At 38.0% G+C, this 24,471-nt stretch overlaps 1 protein-coding gene across 1 annotated transcript; it reads left to right on the top strand.

Moving 5' to 3' along the window:
- Positions 1-451: 451 nt before the first annotated feature.
- dnai1.2 (dynein, axonemal, intermediate chain 1, paralog 2) lies at positions 452-24,152 on the top strand. Its single transcript, XM_037679202.1, has 21 exons — positions 452-494; positions 2,605-2,646; positions 2,741-2,830; positions 3,302-3,382; positions 4,140-4,263; positions 4,906-4,961; positions 5,140-5,295; positions 5,438-5,497; positions 5,588-5,713; positions 6,046-6,121; positions 6,231-6,348; positions 6,450-6,493; positions 6,598-6,845; positions 7,140-7,229; positions 7,411-7,477; positions 8,347-8,367; positions 8,502-8,581; positions 10,396-10,544; positions 11,907-12,006; positions 22,563-22,748; positions 24,057-24,152. Exons 1-21 carry the CDS (start codon positions 459-461, stop codon positions 24,150-24,152), a joined length of 2,046 nt encoding a protein of 681 aa, XP_037535130.1. The 5' UTR covers positions 452-458.
- Positions 24,153-24,471: the final 319 nt, after the last annotated feature.

Consider the following 24,471-nt stretch of genomic DNA (forward strand, 5'->3'; position numbering starts at 1 on the left):
TATTAACGTTTTTATTTATCTATTTATTTTGCAATGCCATTGTTGACAATTCAGGAGGAAAAACACACGATGGGAATATCCTGATGCATGCTCAATAACCCCCATAAAAAAAATCTAAAAACGTTAAGTCAGGTCCTCTGGACTGATTAAAAAAATAAAAATTAAAAAAATATATTGAAACGTTTCGTCTTTAATCCAAAAAACAAGTTTTTTTATATATATATCCGTCCAGAGGACCTGATTTAACACGTTGGGATCTCTTGACAGTATCCTGGACGTGTGGTTGCCTTGGCAACCGGTACACAGCAGAAAGAAACTGCCCGGGAGCTAGCTTTTATTTTTTAGGTTTTTAAAACTTATTTTAATCACTTAACGGTTTCTTTTTAACTGATTTTTTTTAACAGACTTGACAAGCTGAATATTTTTGTTTAAACTTGTAAAACTTGACTTTATCCGTGATGCCAGCGCCTAAAAATAACGCGCACTCCAGAAAGGTAAACCTCTTTTTACGTAGCATACTTTAGCCTTGTCGAGCTAGCTTACTAGCAAAAGTGGTGACGCTCTGAAAACCCCAACATTTATTTGTGAAAATGATTTTAAAGTTTTTTTTCCTGCTGCTAAGCATTCACAATTTGGTTTTCCTGTTTCTTTTATTAAAAAAAAAAAATATATATATATATATCTTCTGTACGTTTTGTGTAGGTCGGTAGGCTACTGTAAACTGTTCCACAGGCTTTAAGCTAATATTGTAGCAATACACAGCAATATAACGTTCAGCTCACTCAGCATACTCCTGCTATGACTTCTGGTATTGATATATTTTGAACGATTATTGATTCTGAATCTGAAGTCCTCTGATTTTACATGAACAGTACAATTGGTTCAAGAATGATCTGACTCTTCAGAGAATTCTTCTGAATCTCTGAAGAGTTAAAGATTGAATATTCCTTATACTGTCTTTCTTGTTTTTTAGTATTTTATATCATTTTATAACGTGGCTGTTTTGTGTTTTGTTTTTATATAATTTTCTTCCATTTACTTTTCATTTGATACACTTTTTGATGATTGTCTGCTGTTGTCTTCTGTGTTCTTTGCAGGTCCCTCTTGTAAACGAGTCCTCGAGACTCACCTGTATAAATAAAGGTTGAATTGAATTACTGTACATTGCCGCAGTAAGTCGGACCCCTTCAGGGTGGGAGTTGGACTCCACCGGGGTTGCTCGTGGTCACTTATTCTGTTCATAACTTTTATGGACAGAATTTCTCGGTGCAGCCAGCAGGCTGAGGGTTACCGGTTCAGTGGCCTCAGGATTCCATCTCTGCTCTTTGCAGATGATGTGGTCGTGTTGGCGTCATCGTGCCGTGATCTTCAGCTCTCACTGGAGCGGTTCTCAGCAGAGTGTGAAGCTGCTGGGATGAGAATCAGCACCTCCAAATTTGAGGCCATGGTCCTCAACCGGAAAATGGTGGATTGCTCTCTTTGGGTCAAGGGTGAGGTTCTGCCTCAACTGGAGGAATTCAAGTATCTCTGGGTTTTGTTCAAGAGTGAGGGAAGAATGGAGCATGAGACTGACAGACGGATTGGTGCAGCATCTGCAGTATTGTGGACGCTGTACCGGTTCGTTGAAGTGAAGAGGGAGCTGAGCTGTAAGGCAAAGTTCTCTGTTTACTGGTTGGTCTACGTTCCTACCTTCACCTATGGTCACGAGCTCTGGGTAGTGACCGAAAGAATGAGATCGAGGACACAAGCGGATGAAATGAGTTTCCTCCGCAGGGTGGTTGGACTCTCCCTTAGAGATAGGGTGAGAAGTTCAGTTCTTCAGGAGAGACTCAGAGTAGAACTGCTGCTCCTCCACATTGAGAGGAGCCAGTTGAGGTGGTTTGGGCATCTGGTAAGGATGTTCCCTGGACGCCTCCCTAGGGAGATGTTTCGTTCATATCCATCTGGGAGGAAGACCCAGGACACGTTTGGAGAGACTACATCTCTCGGTTGGCCTGGGAACACCTTGGAGTCATCCCAGAAGAGGTGGCTGTGGAAAGAGATGTCTGGGCCTCCCTACTCAAGCTGCTGCCCCCGAGACCCGACTTCAGAACAAGCGGAAGATAGTGGATGGATGGATGGATGGATGGATGGATTTAGTTAACATTCTGCTACTTATGGATTCAAGCTGGACTTTTCTTTATTTCTTGATAGATTTTTGCTACTCCTGGTTCTACGCTATAGTATTTTCCTGTTATTTGATAATATTTCCCTATTGGCTCTTAGATAGCATTTTTTTAAATAGCATTTTTTTACTTGTGCCTTTAGTCACGATACATTGCTTTTTTATTGCTAATTATTACTTGACATTTTGCACATTTTGGCTGTTTTAATCTAATTTCAATGTTTTTCTGCATTTTTCATTTATTAATTTATGTATTTATGTTTTTATATGCACTTGCAGCTTCATGTTTCAAATTTTTATCCACTGATGAATTTCAACTAGTAAACTGTAGCTTTTTAAGCAGCTTTCAGCTAAATCATTCAGCAATCATCATTCACTCTGCATTTTCACAGGAAATGCAGTTTCTCTAGTTATTTATTTGGATGTCTTTTGTTTAAAAGGTACCTGGTGCAAAGGTTAACAAAGGGCCAAAAAAGAAAAAGGTTAGTAAGTCAATAAGAAATCACTGTAATTACACCGTAATAGTTTTCTATTTGTTGCTGACATAGGTCACCTGTTATCTGTTTAATATTGTAGGATGAGGAAGAGGCTGTGGATGCGGCTGATGGATTAGATGAGTGTCCTGAAGCAAACAGGCCAGAAGATCAACTAGAGCTCACTGAGGCTGTAAGAGAAGGATGGGGATATTAATGGGTGGATTGTAACTAAATAGACCTTTGTGCAAGACATAGGTGCCAGTAAAACAGTAACAATCATAAACCACGTGTGTTCATTTTTTATTATGTTTTGGACATGTCTTTATGATTGTTTAGTAGTTGAAGAGTTTTGATTATTTTTAGCCTCATCTGTCTCCTTATGGTCATTTTAACCTTTGTGGTCATTTTCTGTCTCATTAAAATCATTATATGTCCTTTATCAACTGTTTATGCTGCAACTAGTTTAGTCATTCGTAATTTGTTTAGATTCTTTAGCATTTTTTTGTTGCCATTTTGTCTAATTTACCTCAGTGATTTTCTTAAATGTATATGATTTTGTTTTTTGTGGGTTTAATTTTATTCTCTCAATTTTAAAGCCAATTTTCCAGTTTTTGAGTAAATTTATACTTGTAAAATGAACATCTCTGCACTGATCTGCTAGGAGCTAAATGAGGAAATAACAAGGATCCTGACTGCTGTTAACCCACACGCTCCACAAAATATCGTTCGCTACAGCTTCAAGGTAAGAAAGTCACAACTAGATATAAGTCACACTATTCAATGATATTAGCAGCACTACTGCACAAGAAGCATCTCACATCCAACTGAAGTGCTAAAAAATTATTCTGTGAAGAATATACTTATTTGACTGTCAGATGTTTACATACAAGAAAAGAAAACTTGTTCTCAGCCACTGCTCTGGGTTTTAATTACATTTTTGTTTGTTTGACATAATCTATTGCCTGCCGCTGAAAGTAAAAGGGAAATAGTATTTTTTCTTGTCTATGTGTATTCATTTGTCTGCCGTGTTAACATGTCTCATGAACCACAGGACAGATTATAATGAAAGTCTCAGAAAATACTAACTGGATATACAGTACATCTTTACCTTTTTGAGTTAACCCAATTCTAGACGGCCACCTCAACTAATCAACTTATAATCAACACAACAATGTCTATAACATGATCATATATGAGCTATAGTTTGATCTGGTAGTAGCTGACAGTCATATACACTGAGTACACTGAGCACTAGCATATGTCCTGAGATCTCCCATTATCACATGAGATAGTGCATAACATTAATTTAAAGTTTGACCTAAACGGCTTTAACTGGGTCGCTTCTTATCTCCTGCGACCCTTTGTGCTAACTCTGGCACAAAGGGTCGCAGGAGCTATGCATACCTTCAAGTAATGCCAAGCCTTTAACTAATTCTTGTTTGTTTTTAAATCAGTTAATCACAACTAAACAACTGATACCTTCCTAATTCATATTTCAGGAACGTTCCTATAAGCCAGTCGCTGTGGATCAGATGGCGGTTCTCTTTGAATTGGAGGGAAACCTTTTGCATCAAGACTCTGATGAGGCTCGAAGACTGAGAGTCAAACAGGAACTGCTTAAGGGTATTGTAGCTAATAACACATACAATATTTATTCTGTTCATAGGCCACATAATAACTCAGATAGAAAAAACGTCAAAACATTATTTTTATTAATAGTTTTAAACTATGTTTTTATTTTACATATTGCATGTTGTTACCAGGGACAGCACGGCACAGTTGGTAGAGCTGCTGCCTCTCAGCGAGCAGGTTGTCCCAGTTCAAATCCCAGTCCGGGGGACCTTTCTGGGTGGAGTTTGCATGTTCTCTCTGTGCATGTGTGGGTTTTCTCCGGGTACTCCGGTTTCCTCCCACAGACCAAAAACATGCATGTTAGACTGATTGGTAACTCTAAATTGTCCCTAGGTGAGAGAGTGAATGGTTGTTTGTCTCTATGTGTCCCTGTGATGGACTGGAGACCTGTCCAGGGTGTCCCCCACCTCCCACACAGTGATGGCAGGACATGGGCACCAGTGACCAGAAAAGGAAGAAGTGGGTAAAGATAATGGATGGATGGATGTTGTTACCAGTGTAGTACATGATTGGAACCAGTAGATGTCACCTTTACAGTGTAACAAAAATTGCATGTTTATACAGAGTTTACATATAAAATGTTTTGCTTTCTGATACATCATAATTTGATTAAAAATGTTTGATAATATCCAGAAAATGCAACACTTGACACAGGAGTTGAATATGATGACGTTCGCATGGAAACCCCGGTAAATGACTTTTTTTTTTTTTTTTTATTAATAAAATGAAACTTTTGTGTTTTGTTTGGCAAAGTTTCGGTTACATTTTATGTTTGTTCCGTTTAAATTAAATATGAAAGAATGTTAATAAACACATCATATAACAAGTATGCTTTAGTCACAGCATTCCTTGGTTGATTTATCACAGGCTACACCTGCTGAGGACAGACGGGAGGTAGAAGAAGCTGGAGAGGAAGACAGACCAGACAGTGCTGCCTCAAAAGCTGACAAGAAAGAACCAAAACTTAGAAATCAGTTCAACTTCATTGACAGGGCCTTCCAGACTCTAAATAATCCTCAGAGGGTAAGAAAGAGCAGCACGTCTTGTTTTCCTCAAAAGTTTAATATTTTGATATAATTGTGGAGTTTAACTATTGAGATGCAAGTGAAGTATTCACTTTCTCAGATGTTTCAAACAAGTAATCATTTTCTTTGACCTTTTGCAGGAAATAATGTGCCAGACTGAACCCCCTCCACGCAAAAACTTCTCTGCCACTGTTAATCAGGTACTGAATTCTTTGATTGATAAAGTGCTGTTGTTTTTGTTTTTCAGCAAGTTTCATGAGTCAACTTTAATATTTCCAATCTCTTGACAGTGGACAATTTATGATGCATATGTTCAAGAGTTGCAGAAGCAAGAAAAAAATAAGGAGAAGCAGAAAACAGAACAATCAAAGAAGGATAATGACAAAAGCAAGAAGATGGTTCTGACAGAAACAGAGGTACTTTGTGATTAACCGTTGACTTGTTTCTTTACTTGAACATATTGTGATTCTAATACTTACATTTTCACTTCTTGGTGGCAAATATATAAATACTAGTTTTTCCAAAATTGATGCATTTTAGCAACTGACAGGGATTAAAATCACTTTTTCAAATCCAGCACAGAGCAAGAAACAATTGTTCATTATAATTTTCACAGAAATAAATTAGTCAAATGAGAATTTCATCATAAAGCAGCTGTGACCTCAAATATACTGATACAGAAGATACTTTATTGTTGTTGAATGATTTTGACAAGGATCCATACATATTTTTATTACATTTCTTTCAGACTGATGATTTCACTAAAGTGGCCAAGATCTTTGAACGAATGATACATCAAAATACAATGGGCGACATAGCACAAGGTATTTTCAAATGAAACGGTTATAAAGTGTTATAAAGTCATTTTTGATAAACAAGTAAAGCGTTTATTTTTTCTTCTCTTCTAACTGCTCTCCTCTCATGCCATTTCAGATTTTAAATACTTTGAGGATCCCGCTGATGAGTTCAGGGTCCGGGAGGGCACCCTGCTGCCTTTGTGGAGGTTTCAGTATGGCATGGCCAGAAGATCGATTGTTACTGCCCTCTGTTGGTATGTTGCTTTACCTAGTAGTGAATGGTGTCAGTGTCACAATATATTATTTATTTTATGGTCCTAAAAAGATGAGTGTTTGGGTGATTTGTTCTTGACAGGCATAACAAATATCAGGACTTGTTTGCTGTGGGAATGGGCTCATGTAAGTACCATGAACGGACAATATTTAATCCATTTTTTTGTAATCAAACATTGGAACATTTTTGCATTCTCGTTCTCCTTATCATGTGTTTCTGCCCTGCCTAGATGATTTCAGTAGACAGGGACAAGGCATGCTTCTCTTCTACTCACTGAAGAACTCTGCTTTCCCTGAGTATATCTACCCTACAGCTTCTGGAGTTCAGTGTCTCGACATCCATCCACAGCGCTCCTGTCTGGTGGCCGTCGGCTTCTACAACGGCTGTGTGGCTGTTTACAGTTTGAAAGAGAAGGGACAGGAGCCTGTTTACAAAAGCACTGCAAAGTCTGGCAAGCACACAGATCCTGTCTGGCAGGTGACAGCGGGGGGCACAGCAGACAGGGTGCTAGGAGTTCAGGATGTGTGTGTTCGGTTAAATGTCAGCAAGTTGACCGTAGCTTTATTTCTGCCCATTTATGTGTTCTCGTGATTTTTTAGCACTTCAGAACAATCCAGTTAGAAACAAAAATGAACTGTGCATCTATCTTAAGCCTGCAATTGTACGTTATTCCTATTACAGACACAAAATGAATTTTCATCAAGTCTGATTTTTGGTTTGGAATTCAATCAAAGTTCTCTGCTGACTTATTTGTGTCGTTGTTTTTGACAGGTGCGCTGGCAGAATGATGATATGGACACTAACCACAACTTCTATTCTGTATCATCTGATTCCCGAGTTGTGTGTTGGACTCTAGTCAAGGTGAGCCAAAACTGGTATATATTCATATTTATTATGCCTGAACCTTCACACCTTCGCCTGGCTGATTAGATGCCACAATGTGTGCCCTGTATGCATATAGGTTTGTTTGTTCCCATTTATGCATTTTTTCTTGTCTTTTGCTTATATCCCTGACTGTATTCATGTGTTTGCATGATTGCAGAATGAGCTTTTCTATACAGACGTTATCAGACTGTCTGTGAATGATGCTCTCTCTTATGGATTAGAGGGTGGACGTAAGTTTCACTAACTTAAAATTCTATAATTTTTTTAAACAAAGTCTTTTTATTAAGTTTTTGCTTTTTTTTAACACAAACACACACAAAGAAAGAACACAGAACAAAATCCCCTCCTACCCCACCCCTCCCACACCGGATCAGTCACACATGCATAAATAGTCACACAGGCATTGATATGTTCTCAACAAATGACAGAAAAGGCTGCCAGGTGTCCCAGAATCTTCCTGCAGACCCCTTCAGGATGGATCTGATTTTTTTCCGGATGCATATGGTACATGACCTCTCTTATCCAATGTATATAAGCTGGGGTGTGTGGGTCCTTCCAATTGCACAAAAAGAGCCTCCTGCCCAGAAGAGAGCCAAAGGCAATCACATCCTTCTTGTACTTGCTGAAGGACGTATCCACAGGGACTACCCTGAACAGTGAGATGAGTGGTAATGGGTGTACAGTTTTAACACATATCCCAGAGAAGGTGTCAAAAATACAAGATTGACAAAAAGTCTGCAGTTTGGGACAGGTCCAGAATGTATGCAAGAGTGTTGCTGGAGTTTGTTTACAGTGATTGCATGTGGGGTCCAGGTTGGCTTTGATCTTGGACAGCTTGTCTTTGGACCAGTGCAGCCAGTGCACCACCTTGAATTGGATTACATGTCTCAGGCAGATTGAAGATAAGTAAATGTTCTTAATGATCCTTCTCCAGATTGAGTATGATATGGATTCCTCCAAGTCTGCTTCCCATTTCAGTTTAAGAGAGTCCAAACTGGACTCATGGTATGAACTGAGCAGTGTATAAATGTTGCTGAGGGCCCCCTTCGTATCCGACCTGCACTCCAAAATCTTAGCCACAAAATGTTTAGAGGGGTACAAAGGAAAACAATCAGCGTTAGATCTCATAAAATGTCACAGCTGCATACAATTCTGTAATTTCATGGTTAATTGATTTAAGTTAATTTTTTCTTGTTCATTGTCTTAAACTTGTGTTTAACAGTGTGTCTTGCTGCCTCTTGTTTACAGCTGGTGGTACATCAATGGACTTCCATAAACAGATCGATTATCTGTTCTTAGTTGGTACAAAAAGGGGGAAAATACACAAGGTATGTAACGAGGAGTTCACCGAACAGTTTTAACAGGCTGACACTTCTAAACTTACATCAGACATGGCGTTGACGCGATTCACTTGGGCAGGAATATCTCCAGGGAGAAAGGAAGTCACACATAACTTTGTGTGTGTGACAAGGTCATTTAGAAAAGGAAAAAGCTACAAAAGTCCCATAATGTGTTATATGGTAATACTATACTGCTAATAAGTTTATCTATAGGAAGGAAAAAATAATACATTTTTAAACATTTCTACAGACAGATCAGGTTGTGTTCCCTTGTTTGGACACTGAGCTTCATTTAGGAGAGCACTATCTTCACACTCTCTAAGCCAGCTGTTGAAATTATGTATGTATTGTAGAAAAATCCCTTAAAGTGTTTTTTTGTTGTTGTCTTAGTTTTATTTATTAAGCACTTTTTTTTATTTTTTACTTAATGCATCTTTGAACCTTAACCAACAATGTTTGTCACAAAGTTCTGCCAGTGGAGAAATAACACACACCTTTGCTTTACACTTATGTATTAGCTTTATCTTGCTAAGTTGCTGACAGACAAATAAAAGTGTAAAATGTTTCATGTGCCACCTCAAGGTTCAGTGTTACAGACACCTCAGAAAGGACAAATGAACCCTCTTTCACCTGCTGCAGGTCAGCCATCAGTCTACCACTGTTTGGAAATGCATCAGCTGTCACCACCACCTTTACAGTGTGTGCCCCCCCAGGATTGTCTAGTTAATTTATTGCTGCTGTGTTTTTGCTGTCGTAATTATTTTACCAGTAGCAGTCAACAAATGGATTAATATTGCTCTTGTAGGTTTATCAAAACAAGTCTTGTCAAGACTTCTCAAAGCTTGAATTAATAATTTACAAGAAATGTTTGCAATTTTATTCCATGGCATAATGTTTTGTATATTGTTCTATAGTTGTTCAAGCGATTAAAAAACATATTCACATATCAAACCAAGTCCCATTAGTGAAAAACGGTTGTGTAATGTTTGTGAAGGCACGTTTGCCACGTTATGATAAATAATAAGATACCTCTGAGCTGCATTGTGGAATGAGTGGAAGGTTTTTAGAGCTTTGTGCTTTAAAAGACTGTAATTAAGGTTTTCATTTATACCTAAATCAACTTTTTTTACATGTAAAATCACAGCATATTTTTTCATACTTTTCAGTACATACACAATTATCCATTTTGAAGAAAAAAAACACACATAGTGTATATTTTTAAGTTTAGGTTAAGGTAAATGTTTTAAATTATGTATCAAGGACCCATTAGGTGTAGTTTTAGATGAGCTGTAATATGCCTCTGTCTAATGTACACTGAATAAATTACACCCAATGGCTGTTACACAAAAAGCCTTGTTATTTAGACCTTAGTTGTAGAAAAAAAGCAATATTCATAAATATTTCTCTGGTTTGGCACATTTTTTATTCTTTTAAAAAGACAAGGCGCTGTGAGATCTGGTTGCTCACATAGTGCAACCAGCTGAATAACCTCCTGTCCATAAACTATGATTACTCCAAAAATAGAAATGACTTTATCTAGAGCTAGTGTTTTATCTGTTATTTAGTATTTGTTCTGGGTTTTATTACACTTTTTATTGTCACTGTGATGAATGCATGGGTCCTTTTTAATAGCTACTGTAGCTATTTTTATTCTTCTATGTGGTTGGTAGAATAATCTTGTTTTATCCATGTGCAATTAACAGGCACTGGTTAAACTTTGTAATTTAATAAATTATTGAAAATGTTGATTTTTGTTTATTTCAACTGCTTGGTCTAAATCAAGACTTGGCTTTTTCCTGTAGTGCTCCAAAACCTACTCAAGCCAGGTCCTGGAGACCTATGACGCCCACACCATGGCAGTAGATGCTGTAAAGTGGAACCACTTCCATCCAAAGGTCTTTATCTCCTGTAGTTTTGACTGGACTGTAAAGATCTGGGACCATACCATCAAGTAAGAGTCACACAAACGGGTTGAACGAACAATATAGTGTAATTATGTCTGCTGTTGGTAGTTTTCACATTAGACTCTATTTATTGCCTCAAAGTTATTAAGCATATTATAAAATATGATATACTGTACTCCAGTCAGCCATAACATTATGACCACTGATGATGTTTTTTATTATTAATATCTGATAACAATTGTTGTTGATCACTTACATACACTATTTAGTGTGTTGCCTGAATGCAGTGGACTCTTTCAGCAGGATAATAAAATACCTTGTCACACTGAGAAAATACTTCACAAATGACCTGGGGGAACAAGTTTAAGGTGCTGACTTGGTCTCCAAATTAGGATCTTCTGCTGAAAACTTGATGTGAGACACTTCGGCAGTTAGTTATAATGTAATCAATGAATATAACCCCTGTGTACATTTGGAATACTTTTAATTTCTCTTTTTATTCAACCTAAAAAGCCATATTTATATTGACACTTATTAGAACATTTCTGTGTCTGCGGTGCTGTGACACTTGGCCGGCATCACAATGACTAGGTTTCCATCTGTGTCAGTCCTGGCTGAACTGGGCTTCATATTCAACAAAGCTGTTGAAGGATCATGTACTTGTTACTCAGCTAAGGATTCACAAGCTCTGGGGAATAACTTGAACTACAAGTGTTACAATCCTACTTTAACCTAATGTTGGCTGGAAACAAATAGCATGACATCATAGGACTGTATGAGTAGTGTAAATTAGTATTTTTAACAGCATATCTGTTGCTGTTTTAAGAATATTTATATATTTTGGCTCCTTTGGCTGGCCAAAAACATAAGACACTTTCAAAACTCACTCATGAAGTAAAGGTTCGTGCTCATTACAAAAGAGCAACTGCAATTTAATGCTGTGTCAGTAACCTTAGCAACACTAATTATGCTTTGTGTGCAAATATTCCAGTTCACTCAGTCAGGCACTTAAAGTGTAATAATCCTTCCAGTATATTAGTCTTTATTACATTCTTATACTCATCTTGGGTCTAGCATAACTTTCCTGGCTCGTTTGATTAATCCACAGATCCTCCCACATGTTGTCAGCACATGCAGCTTGGCTGAATAATGGTAGTAATCATTTAGTCATCACGGGAGTTGCAGTTTTCAGCTGGTATCTGTTACATTCTAAAGATACAAAACTTTGAGTTTTTAGCTAAAATATAGTAAGAAGATGTCTTAAATCTTAATTTACAGCTTTCTTTGGAGTAAATTATTGTGCAGTCTCTAGATTATAACTTATTTAAACGATGATTTATATCATAAATGGGTGGAATTAAGACCATGTATATGAAGAAGTGATATACTTCATTTTTATTTTTGTGCAGGACTCCAGTGTTGACGTTTGATCTGAAAGCTGCTGTTGGAGATGTTGCCTGGTCTCCATACTCTTCCACTGTCTTTGCTGCTGTGACAATAGATGGAACGGTAAGTTTTTCTTGTCAATTCTTCTCAATTTGTTTAGTTTTTTTTTTCTCAAATAGCAGATTAAATCTCTCCATACGAGCTGATTGTTCAGAGTTTTTTAGCCCTTAAATTTGTTATTTTAGAGTTTATTGTTGGAGCTCTAAAGGGAGGTCCACGTGCAATGTGCAAATTTTGCCTTTAGCATTCAAGCACCAACAACTTTGCTTGAATATGTAAATGTGCTTTTTCTGTTTCATATGAGAAATCAGATTTTTAGAAATAATCTATAACAAATAAATTATTGCATATATTTCTATTTATTTATACATTTCAAATGATTATTTTTCTTTTGTGTGTAATATTTTATTGGTTTATTGGTGTCTTTATTCATGTAAATGATAGAAAGATAATGTTTTTCTTAGTATAGTATATGAAATAAACTAGATGCAAAAAAATGCTAAATACCTAATAGGGTAAGTATTATGTTATATATTACTACATCACAAACTGCAGCTTCCAAAATGATATACAATTTATCCAAGAATATTATGAACAAAAACTTCACTTTTTCATCTGTAATGGTACATGGAGGCAGAATGTTTCTGTTCATGCAGGTGCATGAGTAAATACATTTTCTATATCCTTGCAGTTAACATGTCTGAACTTACTGATGAGGAAGAAAATTACATTTGTATCAGATTGTTTAAACTACTTGGGATTATAAAAGGGGCATATAAATAATTACTTTAATCAGTATGTTTAAAATAAAACTTTACACAGAAGTTTTGTTATTTGAAGTGACACAATCTTAGTCTAAATGTATCTCAGACTATCAGGGCCTATAACATGCTCAGCTGCAGGATGTGATCACACATATCTGCTGCACATGTAAAATAATATAAGCCTAACTTATATTTGACCCAACACGTGAAATAACAAACAGCTGCCCCATCTTCCATCTGCCACATGTAATTTGAGCCTATATCTCAGTTTGCTATCTTAATAAGCTCCAACCTAACTCCAAGTAGCTTCAGGCAATTATGTTTGTTCAAACTCTTGTCTCACGTAACAGAGAGGCTTCCTGCTGTGCCAGTGGTTATTGATTTCAGCCAAAAGTCATTTCCACAACGACTGTGTTGCTTATCTCCCCGTATTTATTTAGGATGGCTGCAAGCCGTCCCCATCTGTTTGTCTTCACAGTCTACGCCACACTCTAAAAGGCCAAAGTGTTATGTCTGACACGTTTCCGGTCCCATGTGGCAAATGAAGTCAAGTGAGAATGGCAGAGAGGAAATGTGAGCTGAGTAATTTGAAAGCACCTTATGTGATAGTTTGTGTACGCATGTGTCATGTCCTCTCTAATGCCAGGAGTTTGTCACCGCATGCAACAGATGCACCAAAGTATATCCATAACTCATTATGCATTTCACGACCAAGAACTTTGTCCTATTCCTTTTATTGATAAAGCATCAGATTTTCTAACTCGACACCTTTACAGAAAGCATTGGAACCAGATTACATAATAGCAACAGCTTGTTTTCAGATTAAAAGCATGTGAAGTCTGATCTGCGTCATCATTAACAGTTTCTTTTTTTTTGTGCTGAAACGTTTCGCCTTCGATCCGGAAGGCTTCATCAGTCAAGGAAACACACAACACAAAACTGATTCTTCGCCCAACAGCTTACTCCAAAGTGGAACAAACCAGTTTTGCTTGTGATAAGATGGTCTTTTTGGTACGCCCCCTCCTCCATTGCCGGCCCTCTTCCTTGTTGACAGTCATGTCAAACTGGTTGAAAACAACAACCATTCACTCTCTCACTCACACCTAGGGACAATTTAGAGTTACCAATCAGTCTAACATGCATGTTTTTGGTCTGTGGGAGGAAACCGGAGTACCCAAAGAAAACCCACGCATGCACAGAGAGAACATGCAAACTCCACCCAGAAAGACCCCCAGACTGGGATTTGAACCGGCAACCTTCTCGCTGAGAGGCAGCAGTTCTACCAGTTGCACCACCGTGCACCGTTAGTCAAAATGCAACAGGATGACACTTCTAACCTGTTTTCAGAGGGAGGAGTGAGATCATTAACCACTCAAATGTAAATCTGAGCACAAGAAAATACAAACTCCTACTAGTTCACAGCACAATTTTTTTTAATGGTTAATTTGTCTATGGGGGTTTTTTTTCAGAGAAAATATAATTTAGCTGGTAGGCAAATGACAAATTAGTGACAACAGCATGATTGGGCAGAGCATGCCACTTCACTATTATCACAATCCATTTTTATACTCCTGGACTTGCTTCTTAAAATACCCTTATTACTGGTTCTAAGACGTATCAGTGGTGGATCAACTTGAACCCTAATTTCACTTTGATCATTTCACATGTGACTCCTGTTTCCTCCCACAGACCAAAAACATGCATGTTAGGCTGATTGGTAACTCTAAATTGTCCCTAGGTGTGAGTGAGAGAGTGAATGGTTGTTTGTTTCATTTGTCTCTGTGTCCCTGTAATGGACTGGAGACCTGTCCAGGGTGTACCCCGCCCCTCACACAGTGATTGTTGGACATGGGCACCGGTGACCCCCGTGACTCAAAATGGAAGAAGCGGGTAAAGATAATGGATGGATGGATGGATGGATGGATGGATGGATGGATGGATGGAAACCCAAAGAACATGGTTGTGTTTTCTGATTGTACTAAATTGAATGTAATACATAGGTTTCATAAATCAGGGTTTTGGATTCAGATTCAGCCAAACAACGAGTCTAAAAACAACAAATACAATTTTATTGATTTGCAGTTGCAGGTGGAAGTCAGGATACAGCTGTGGGAACACGTCTTCACAGGCAGGTGAGGTGAGAGCCACCTGTCGGAGCTTGAAGGGATGACGTCACTGCAACTGGTGGGAAGGCAGCTGCAGAGGGAGGCCTTTAATGCTGTGGACAGTGGGGAAATGCAGAGTCGTGGTCCAAAAAACGAAGGAGGGGTCAAGCACAGGGAGTCAGAAGTCCAAGAACAAACCCAAAATCCAAAGGGGTAATAATTCGAGGTCCGCGGTCCAGAAGGAGTAATCAGCAGCAGGGTCAGAATGGCAAGACAAGAGCAGACTGGGAGCAGGCAGCGTGGAAAATTCACAAGACGAGGCGTGAGGTCGAAATCCAAAGAACAAGGCATGAACATCAGGCATGAGCAACAACTAGATGGCTGGACAACAGATACGAAGAAAGGTCTGATAATCTGGCGAAGAACTAGAGTGAATGTGGATCTTAAATAATGAGGGGACCAGGTGCAGTGAATCGGGGCTGATGAGCTGAAAGTGCAGAGGGGATGTGGCAGAGTGACAGAGCAGCAGAAACAGGACATGGAGAGCTGTGAGCGTGGCAGGGGACGGAGGACAGAGGACAGCATCATGACAATAGGGGCATAAAGTCATTTGTTTTTCTCTTTTTTTAGGTCACTTGTTTGTATCAGCCAAACATTGTGGAGCTGCCCTTCACATTTTATTCGGGTCAGATTATCAACAATAACAAAGTAGTCACAGCACTCTCACACTATTTTCACAATTGTTGCATGAACTTCATCAGCATAATCTCCTCCAGGGCAACAGTTTTGTTGAAAGCATTTGTTGTTTGTTTGTTATGTGTCTAGAAAAGCTGGAGGGACTCAACGTGAGTTGTTTGCTCCTTGTTGTGGATTTACTGACAGTGACAACCTGATGTTCTGCTACTTCTACCACTCTGCAGAATGTCAGAGAAACAACAGTGTTTGTGGAAGCATGTGGGTTTGTGCACGATTGTGTAGGCCTACATGTGTTTACAAGGATAATGAATTGCTTGGCAGGCTGAGGTGTGACAATGACACACGGCTGTGTGTTGCAAACAGATTCTCTGTCCTCGTCTCTCCATCTGAGCTGATTGTTGAAGGAATAGAGTTGATCTTTCTGGTCCTGTCCACCAGTTGTCAGTCTTCAAACCCATGTTTGCTCTCTCTAAGGCAGCTTCTTCGGCCTTTTTGTGTAGAGATGTCCACCATTGTTTTATTTATTTACGATATTTACAGTTCAAAAACAGCAACCCAGATCAATCAAGACTTTTAACCTTCATTTCTTTATATTTTACATCCAAACTGCCAGATTTTATTCAAACCATTTTAAAAGTCTTAAGCAAAAGTGGTCCAGACTTTCAGAGTTGTTTAAAGTCATCAATGTGAAGCTCAAGGTGAAATCAGGACCTTATTTATCTTGAAATTCCATGTATTTAGGTTTTATTTTCTAACTCTCAGTTTAAACAGCTGCGGTCTTGAGATTTCTTTGCAGCCTTTGTGGTCGTGAACATCAGCAGGTATAACATTATAAGCTTATATGCAGAAAATTAAAGTGGTTTAAATATAACGTGGACCTTGAAATTATATAAAAACACATATTTATCTATTTTTTTATTGTTGTAAATTAGCATTTTTGCTAAAACAAAATGAGATCTAAGAATTGTTTTCATAATCTTAGCTATGTGCAGTGTCTGTCATACAGATAAACACCAATAAATTAACTTATCTTCTTACTTTAAAAATCATAGCAGACATTGTTAAAGGCTCTCATTAAGTTCAATATAACAGTACAATAATGCCGCCATATTTCCCATCAAAAATAGCACTGACGAGTCTGTCACGCTAATGTCATGACTTCGACTTGTGGTTCTCAAAGCAGGCGAGTCTCTACATAATGGTTTCTTCAAAGCTTGTATCTTTATCCATCTTTCTAATTTCACCATAATTCCAGTCCTTTTTGTCCTCCCTGCAACACACAAAAGATCTCCAAAGTTACTCATCACCAGGCATTTTTTTATTCAGTCAAATTTGTCTTTAAGAAAATGTTAGCAATCAAAGTTGATTAGCGCTATAAATATAAACATTTAATATATACAATGTGGTAGAAAATGCTACGTGCAGGATGCTTCCATCAGTGCTCCGGTGATGGTATTAATCTGAATACATAAAAATTTGAGATAATGACCAAAGAATCTGTCAAACTGTAGACTCAGCTGTGTGGAAGTAAGACAAATGAAAAGGAAGTGTTTTACTATTTGTAACAGCTTAATAAAATAATGAGTGTGCTATTAGTGAATGGATAAGCAGGAAGTTATGCAACACGTTGATATGGACAAACAAAGGCGCATGCGTGCACACACACACACACACACACACACACAAAAAGCTTAGAAAAACCAGAGATAAATTCAGAACCACTTTTGTTAAAACTGTGAAATACAGTTTTGACTTTAGTCTGAGGATTTTTAAAATAAAAACTTTAAATAGGATAAAATTTTTATTTAAAACATTTACTAATTATTGTCCAAATTTTGCTTTTGAAGACTTGTTAAATCCAATAATTATTTTTCTCATTTTCTATACACAATACACTGCCACTTCAGAACTGCAGCTCTAATATCAAGTTCGAGTTCATTTATTGTCATTCACGTCACATGTGGTACATGAGATGGAATGAAACTGTACTCAGGGTCCCAGTTACTCCCCAAAATAGCAATAATATAAAGTATGAAAAGAAACAGTATCAAAGGACCTAAGCTATACACTAAGATAAACACTAAACAATATGCTAAATGATCTAAGATGCATGCTAAACACTAATAATGTAAAACAGTACGGTATATTAAACAACAGCCCAACATAATGTGTCAGATCTGGAAACTGATCATAGCTGCTGTGAGTCTTTAGTGTCAGTGTTTGTTGTGTGATGAACAAACCTGTTTTTATTTAGTAGCTTTTTAATGACCACGATAATGAAGACAATAAACAGGAAACCAACAACAGCGGTCAGACCCACCAACCAGGGCTGAAGGGTCACTGATTTTGATCTGGCTGCACCTGCCAGGAATTAAGATGTCATTAATAATAATGTTAACAGCTGGACTTCTATTCTGTAGCTGAAGACGTTTCGCTTCTCATTCGAGGAGCTTTCTCAGTTCAAGTAGCAGGGAGTGTGTTCCGTAAACTAGATTCACACGTTGACTTGAACCACACACTCTCTGTTGCTTGAACTGAGAAAGCTCCTCGAATGAGAAGTGAAATATCGTCAGCTACAGAATAGAAGTCCAGTTGTTTTTGTCTTTAACCTTTTGTTTTCATTTACCATCTCCTGAATGACTGAGAATCTTCACCAGCACAATAATTTTTATTCAACATCTTCGTGCTTAAGCATTTTTTTTTTCCTCAAACAAGTTTTTTTCTGTCAAATTTAAAGCATCAACACTGAGATACCTCATTAGGATAACTACTTCAACCATTTAACCGTTCAGTTGGACTCAGACAGATTTAGGATAATTGTTTTTGTGCTAAGAATCTAAAAACACGTCTCACTTTTTATATTTCTATAAAACAACGTAACAAAATCAACATATTACCATTTTCAGTTGAGCAGCCGGTGGCACACAGCATGACACAGAACAGAAGTAGTCTCATCCTTGAGTTTAACAGATCCAGTTGATTTAGCACAGCTGACCAGCAGAGCTTTCAGTTTAACACAAGAACAACGTGGACCTCCTATCTCTGTTTCACACACGCCTCTGTGTGTCACCCACAGGTCATAGTCCGCAGGGTGATTGTGGGAGGAATAAGGGTGTGTGATCTGTTCTAATCAGCATTTTCTTTCAAACACAACACTCTGCATAAAACAACAAGATCTCTGGTTTGTACGGTAACTGTGTGGTGAAGTTTGTGTTTTCTCGTCCTCTGGCCCATTCTACAGACTGCTGGAACTACACACCAGCTCCCAGTAACCTTGAACAGGATTAAGTGGGTAAAGAAAATAGATGGATGGATCTTTGCTTTTTGCTTATTAAATAAAGTCCCACAGCTTCTGCCTCCTGCCAGTAAACCCACATTTGGATCCTTCATCCACCACTGTTTTGTAATTCAGATAAATCTGTATGCAGTTCAGACAGTCAGTAAATGCACATAATGTGTCCCATGCAAGATAATAGTTACAGTGATATAATAAATCTTTATTACAGATAGACGTAGTTCAACAAGGCTTTCAATATTTTAAAATGATAGCCACGTGTACAGTCACAACAAACGGTCTGCATCTTTCAGTTTAAAGCTGTCGTACTGTAGTTCTTGTTATGTGATATAATGGAATGATTTACTTTTAACCTGTATTTAACCAGACAGGACAAATAAACAATTTCTTATTTACATATGTGGTATGGTAAAAGGCAACGCCTCTGGAAGGAGAGGAGGACAAACGGGATATAAAACAAGACAAAAGTTGCTGTGGAACTGAATGCATTGTGAGGTTTTTGTAAGAGCATGGTGCATGCATGTTTTTGGTCTGTGGGAGGAAACTGGAGTACCTGGAGAAAACCCACACATGCACAGCGAGAACATGCAAACTCCACCCAGAAAGACCCCGGACTGGGATTTGAACCAGGGACCTGCTTGCTGAGAGGCAGCAGCTCTACCAGTTGCGCCACCGTGCTGCCCTTGTTCAATTCAATTCAGTTTATTTATAAAGCGCCAAGTCACAACAGAAGTCGTCTCAGGGCACTGAACAGAAACATTCATATATAAAAATAATAAGTTCACATTATTTATCTGAGGAGCAGCTTTGAATTTAACTCCATCACAGAACTCTCATCTTGAGCAAGCATGAAGGCAACAGTGGAAAGGAAAAACTCCCTCATGAGGAAGAAACCTTTAGCAGAACCAGGATCAGGACAAGAGGACATCTGCTTCTACCAGCTGGGTTTGAGAGGAACAGATACACAATGGCAGGTCAAGAATCACGTTTAGATAGAAATAATATCAAATGAAAACTATTCAATTTTAACAATTCATTTAAGGAAACAAGGTCACTTTGTCCTCTAGTAGTCTAAGTCTATAGCAGCATAACAAGCCAACCCTAATTATAGGATTTATCAAAAAGGAAAGTCTTAAAACTGGACAATGTGTCAGCCTTAAAGACAGAAACTGGAAGTTGGTTCCACAAGAGAGGAGCCTGAGAACTGAAAGATCTTCCTCCCATTCTGCTTTTGGAAACTCTAGGAACTGCAAGTAAGCCTGCAGTTTGACAGCAAAGTGCTCTGTTGGGAAAATATGGAACAATAAGATCTTGAATATAAGATGGCGCTAGGTTGTTGAGGGCTTTGTAGGTTAGAAGTAGGATTTTGAATTCAATTCTGGATTTGACAGGGAGCCAATGGAGAGAAGCTAAAACTGGAGCGATGTGATCTCTCCCACTAACTCCAGTTAAGACTCTGGCAGCAGCATTTTGGATTAACTTTATTAATATTAATAGACATTTTAAAGAAGTATTTAAACACAAACCAGTCCAATAGTCCAGTCTAGACATGACAAATGCATGAACCATTTTTTTCTGCATCATTTTTAGATGTTTCTAATTTTTGTGATATTACGCAGGTGGAAGAAGGCGGTTCTAGTAAAGTTTTTAATCTGGGGGATAAAAGACATGCCCTGATCAAGAATAACGCCAAGATATCCTGATGCATGCTCAATAATCACATTTCGTCTTTCATCCGAAAGACTTCTTCGAAACGTTTCTACAAGTTTTTATTTTTTTAATCCATCCAGAGGACCTGATTTAACTTTTTTTTAGCTTACCTAATGGAAGCATATACAAGGTAAAGAGTATTGGTCCAAGCACTGAACCTTGAGGAACTCCATGACTAACTTTGGTGTAAGATGAAGATTAATTATTTACATTCACAAATTGGAATCTATCAAATAAATATGATTTAAATCAATTTAGAGTCATTCCTGTAATTCCAATATCATATTCAAGTCTCTGTAGTAAAATATTGTGATCAATTGTATCAAACGCAGCACTGAGGTCTAACAGGACCAGTGTAGACACCTGTCCATTGTCAGAGGCCGTGAGAACATCATTAATAACTTTCACCAGTGCAGATTCAGTGCTGTGGTGAGCTCTAAACCCTGACTGAAACTCTTCAGATTATTTATTTGAAGATGATCACGCAACTGACCTGAAACTATTTTCTCTAGAATTTATTAGATGAAAGTTAGTTTAGATATAGGTCTATATCTATCTGGCTAATAATAATAACAATAATAATATTGATAATAGTAATAATACTATAATTGGTTCAGAAGAATTTCAGTAGCAGTTTAAGGTTTGACCACAAACAACAAGCAGGAACTCTTTCCTGTGCTTGACAATGTGACGTCATATGCAAATCACTCGAGTAAAGTTTGTTCATCTCTGTTTTCTGAGAGCTTTTTCTGATGGGCTCACTTTTTAATGTGGAAACATATGTGCTTTTGGGAAACCAGTCAGTCTGCACCAAGAAATGTTTTTTTAGACTTGACATAGCCAGGTCTTTATAGCTAGAAGGACATGTGCTTTCAGCGGATTCTGCTGTTGTTCTTCAGTCTGTCTCAAATCCTTGTCTGTAAAATCGAGTCCATGAAATTATGAAAACTGCTTAAATGAAATGATTTCCTTTCTTTTACATATTGAGCTCTACAGTAACCCACACTTTGCATGTACTGCTGAGTTTAGGACTGCTTCAGATTAAAAACAAACCAGGAAGCATTGATAATTATAATCCAATAAAACAAAGTTAGTAAAAACACTGTGGGAGGCTGCAGTCTTTTAAAAACATAAAAATCCCATCACACTTAGCCGTCATTTTATTCATATAAACATCTATTTTTAATTTGAACAACTTTCAGTATTTATTGTAGTTAATTCATGTCATAGACCGGAAGAGATGACAATTAAGGATGAGACTTCCTGTATAAATAAAGGGTAAATTAAAAATAAATAAATAAAGGATTCAAGTTTAAACTCAGAAAAAGTGTGTTTGAGTTCACTTAGAAGCATAAGATCAAATCATACAACGTGTAGCTGTGAATTCATGTTAATAAGAACCAAGCATCAATCCAGTTCAGTCAGCTGTCTCTCTGTTCAAAGTGCTTGTGTGACTCATGGCAATCAGTCATGACTAATGCCACATTAGCCCCTTATGTACGAACAGCAAGAACACTCCTGTCAACGCCTATAAGAGGTCAGAGAGAGTCATACTCCAGTGAGATTTGATGATTAGTAAGAAATGAGGATGCTTTGTGTGATTTTTGTAAACCTAGACTGCGTGAACTCCAGCAGTCTAATCACAATCCTCTGATAAAAGATGGCTGCTTTATTTGATAATGTTAGATTGTCTAAATGGATTTAGGCTGATATTATTTGAAAGAAGGTGTCTAAAAAATTACAAGCATTATGGAACCACCAAAGATACAGACTGTGTGTTTACAGGCAGCAGTGTAGACCAGATACATGTGGGAATATTCCTCCTTGTTGTCTGGGAGCTGTGAAGTGCATCATCAGTCTTTGTTACATATAAACAGTCATATAGACAGATCAAGTAAAAGCAAGCATTTAGAGCTCAATAACTGTCTTACTATGTAAATAAATCTTAGCACTACATTTTATGATTTGAATTGTTTCCACTGATTCTTGTAATTACACCCCCATCCACAGTGGCTCCAAAAAACATTCTTTCCGTGGTGATTCTTTTAGGTTCACGTTTTTGACCTCAGCGTCAACAAATACGAGGCGCTCTGCCAGCAGATAGTGGTGGACAAAAAGAAAACCAGGCTGACGCACATTGAGTTCAACCCCATCCATCCCGTCATCATAGTAGGCGATGACCAAGGCTACGTCAACTGCCTGAAACTCTCTCCTAACCTCCGCCAGAAGCCCAAGGTAAGAATCATTGCAGCCAGTTAAAGGCAAAGTTTTTAATGGGGTTGTGTGTTATAGTACTGAACAGTCAGTATCTTACCTGAGTAAGAACTACCGGTACATTTTGGTAACAATCTGTGGCTACTACAAAGGAATGGCTGTGTCTGCCAAGAGTGGCGTTGTTCTAATCCAGAGTTCTTCTTCTGTGTAGTCTGACTCATAAACCAATCTTATTTCCCCCAAAAAATAAAGTAGATGTCATTTTGGAATCAGAACAGCACAACTGTGAGTTACAGTTGCTTAATGAGATGTAATTTGAGTGTCTTGTCTGCATCAGCACCAACATTTAAGTTGAGAAAACAGTGACAACATAGATAAATATCCCACTCAAAAGTGGCAAGATGTTAAAGAATCATATAGTGTTTCCATGTGCTACTAGGATGAGTTTGAGTTGTTTTAAATTGAAAAACGTTTTTTAATAGGCCCCTCTCAAAGTAGCTGTTAGTGTGACTCCCCCATGAGAACTCCTCTCTGATTCTCCAAACTGAGATCCTCTCACTGCTCCATGACGACTCCACACAGTTATTAGATGCACGTTTTTTACCATTGTTATAAAATAACAGATGCAGTGTCAAAAAATAGCTTCAGTTCGTTGCGTATAAAAGCAAAATATATCCATCAGAAAATCTAATTCTACTTCAACCTGTCTGTTGATGAGTCCCTGAATGTTCTGACGTGGGGAGTTATCGCAGCGGTCCTGAACGCAGGAGGAAACCGAACTTCACACTGAGTCACATCACTCTAATCAGGCCTCGTTAAGAGTTAGCTCTGCAGACTTTCTCTTTCTTTGTGTTGCTCACATCATTTCATGTAAACTACAGATTATAATGTCTAAAAGAAATGCATTAAATGCCAACTGCTTGCACCTACCCCCTTTAAGCACATTCATAAACACAGTAAATGCACCATAACAACACACGGACACGTGGACTTCTTCCTGACATGCATTTTCAAGCTGTAGCCCTTACACGTCCATTAGCCCTATAACTGCACAGTTCAGCACCACTGACAGCGCTGAGAGCATTTTGATGCCAAATAAGGCGAGTAAGGGCCAGAAACCCTTAACAAACATTTTAATAATAAGTCCTGCAGCGTGAGGACATTAGCCTGCTCAGGCCGAGCGCTGCGTGCACAGGGTGCCATATTTAAGGTCATAAAACTCCTTTTATAAGCTGCCTGCCAGTGGGGTTCATATCGTCTTCATTACTGTAGTGTAAGCTAAATGTCAAGTCATTTCCAATCTCTCTGTACGTTTGTGTCTGTGTACAGAACAAGAAGGAGCCGCTTATGGGTCCAGCAGCAGAAGTTGCCAAGATGGAGAAGCTTCTAAGCCTGCTCAGAGAACCAGAGCCGAGCCCAGTTTAACTTGAACAGACTGGTTTCCCTCCCCGTCGTAACCACATGGTACAGTCCTTTGTTCTCATTCAGAAAAGCCCAGCATCGTTTGTCTGCTCTGAAATAAGATTACATTCACATGAAAAGAAAACTGATTTTTTTTTTATTACAATCTTATTCAAGATTCAACTAAAATATATATTAATACTGATAGAAAGGTTAAAAAGGTTTCTGAAATGAAACATCTTTAACTTTCTGAGTTATTGGAGCTTCGAACAGACACAGTAGAAATTCACATTATTTTTCTCTTCTCCATAGAATTTGTCTCTACTTTCAGTTTTGAGCTCAG

This window comes from Nematolebias whitei, chromosome 7, assembly GCF_014905685.2.
Source record: "Nematolebias whitei isolate Nwh7 chromosome 7, NemWhi1, whole genome shotgun sequence".
In the NCBI taxonomy this organism is placed as follows: domain Eukaryota; kingdom Metazoa; phylum Chordata; class Actinopteri; order Cyprinodontiformes; family Rivulidae; genus Nematolebias; species Nematolebias whitei.

What these genes read in the sequence shown, in the direction of transcription:
- dnai1.2 (XM_037679202.1), top strand. Translation starts at nt 459, where the DNA reads ATGCCAGCGCCTAAAAATAACGCGCACTCCAGAAAG. An exon ending in AAGGGCCAAAAAAGAAAAAG is followed by an intron (nt 2,647 to 2,740) that starts GTTAGTAAGTCA and finishes TTAATATTGTAG; the next exon opens with GATGAGGAAGAGGCTGTGGA. An exon ending in AATGGGCGACATAGCACAAG is followed by an intron (nt 6,122 to 6,230) that starts GTATTTTCAAAT and finishes ATGCCATTTCAG; the next exon opens with ATTTTAAATACTTTGAGGAT.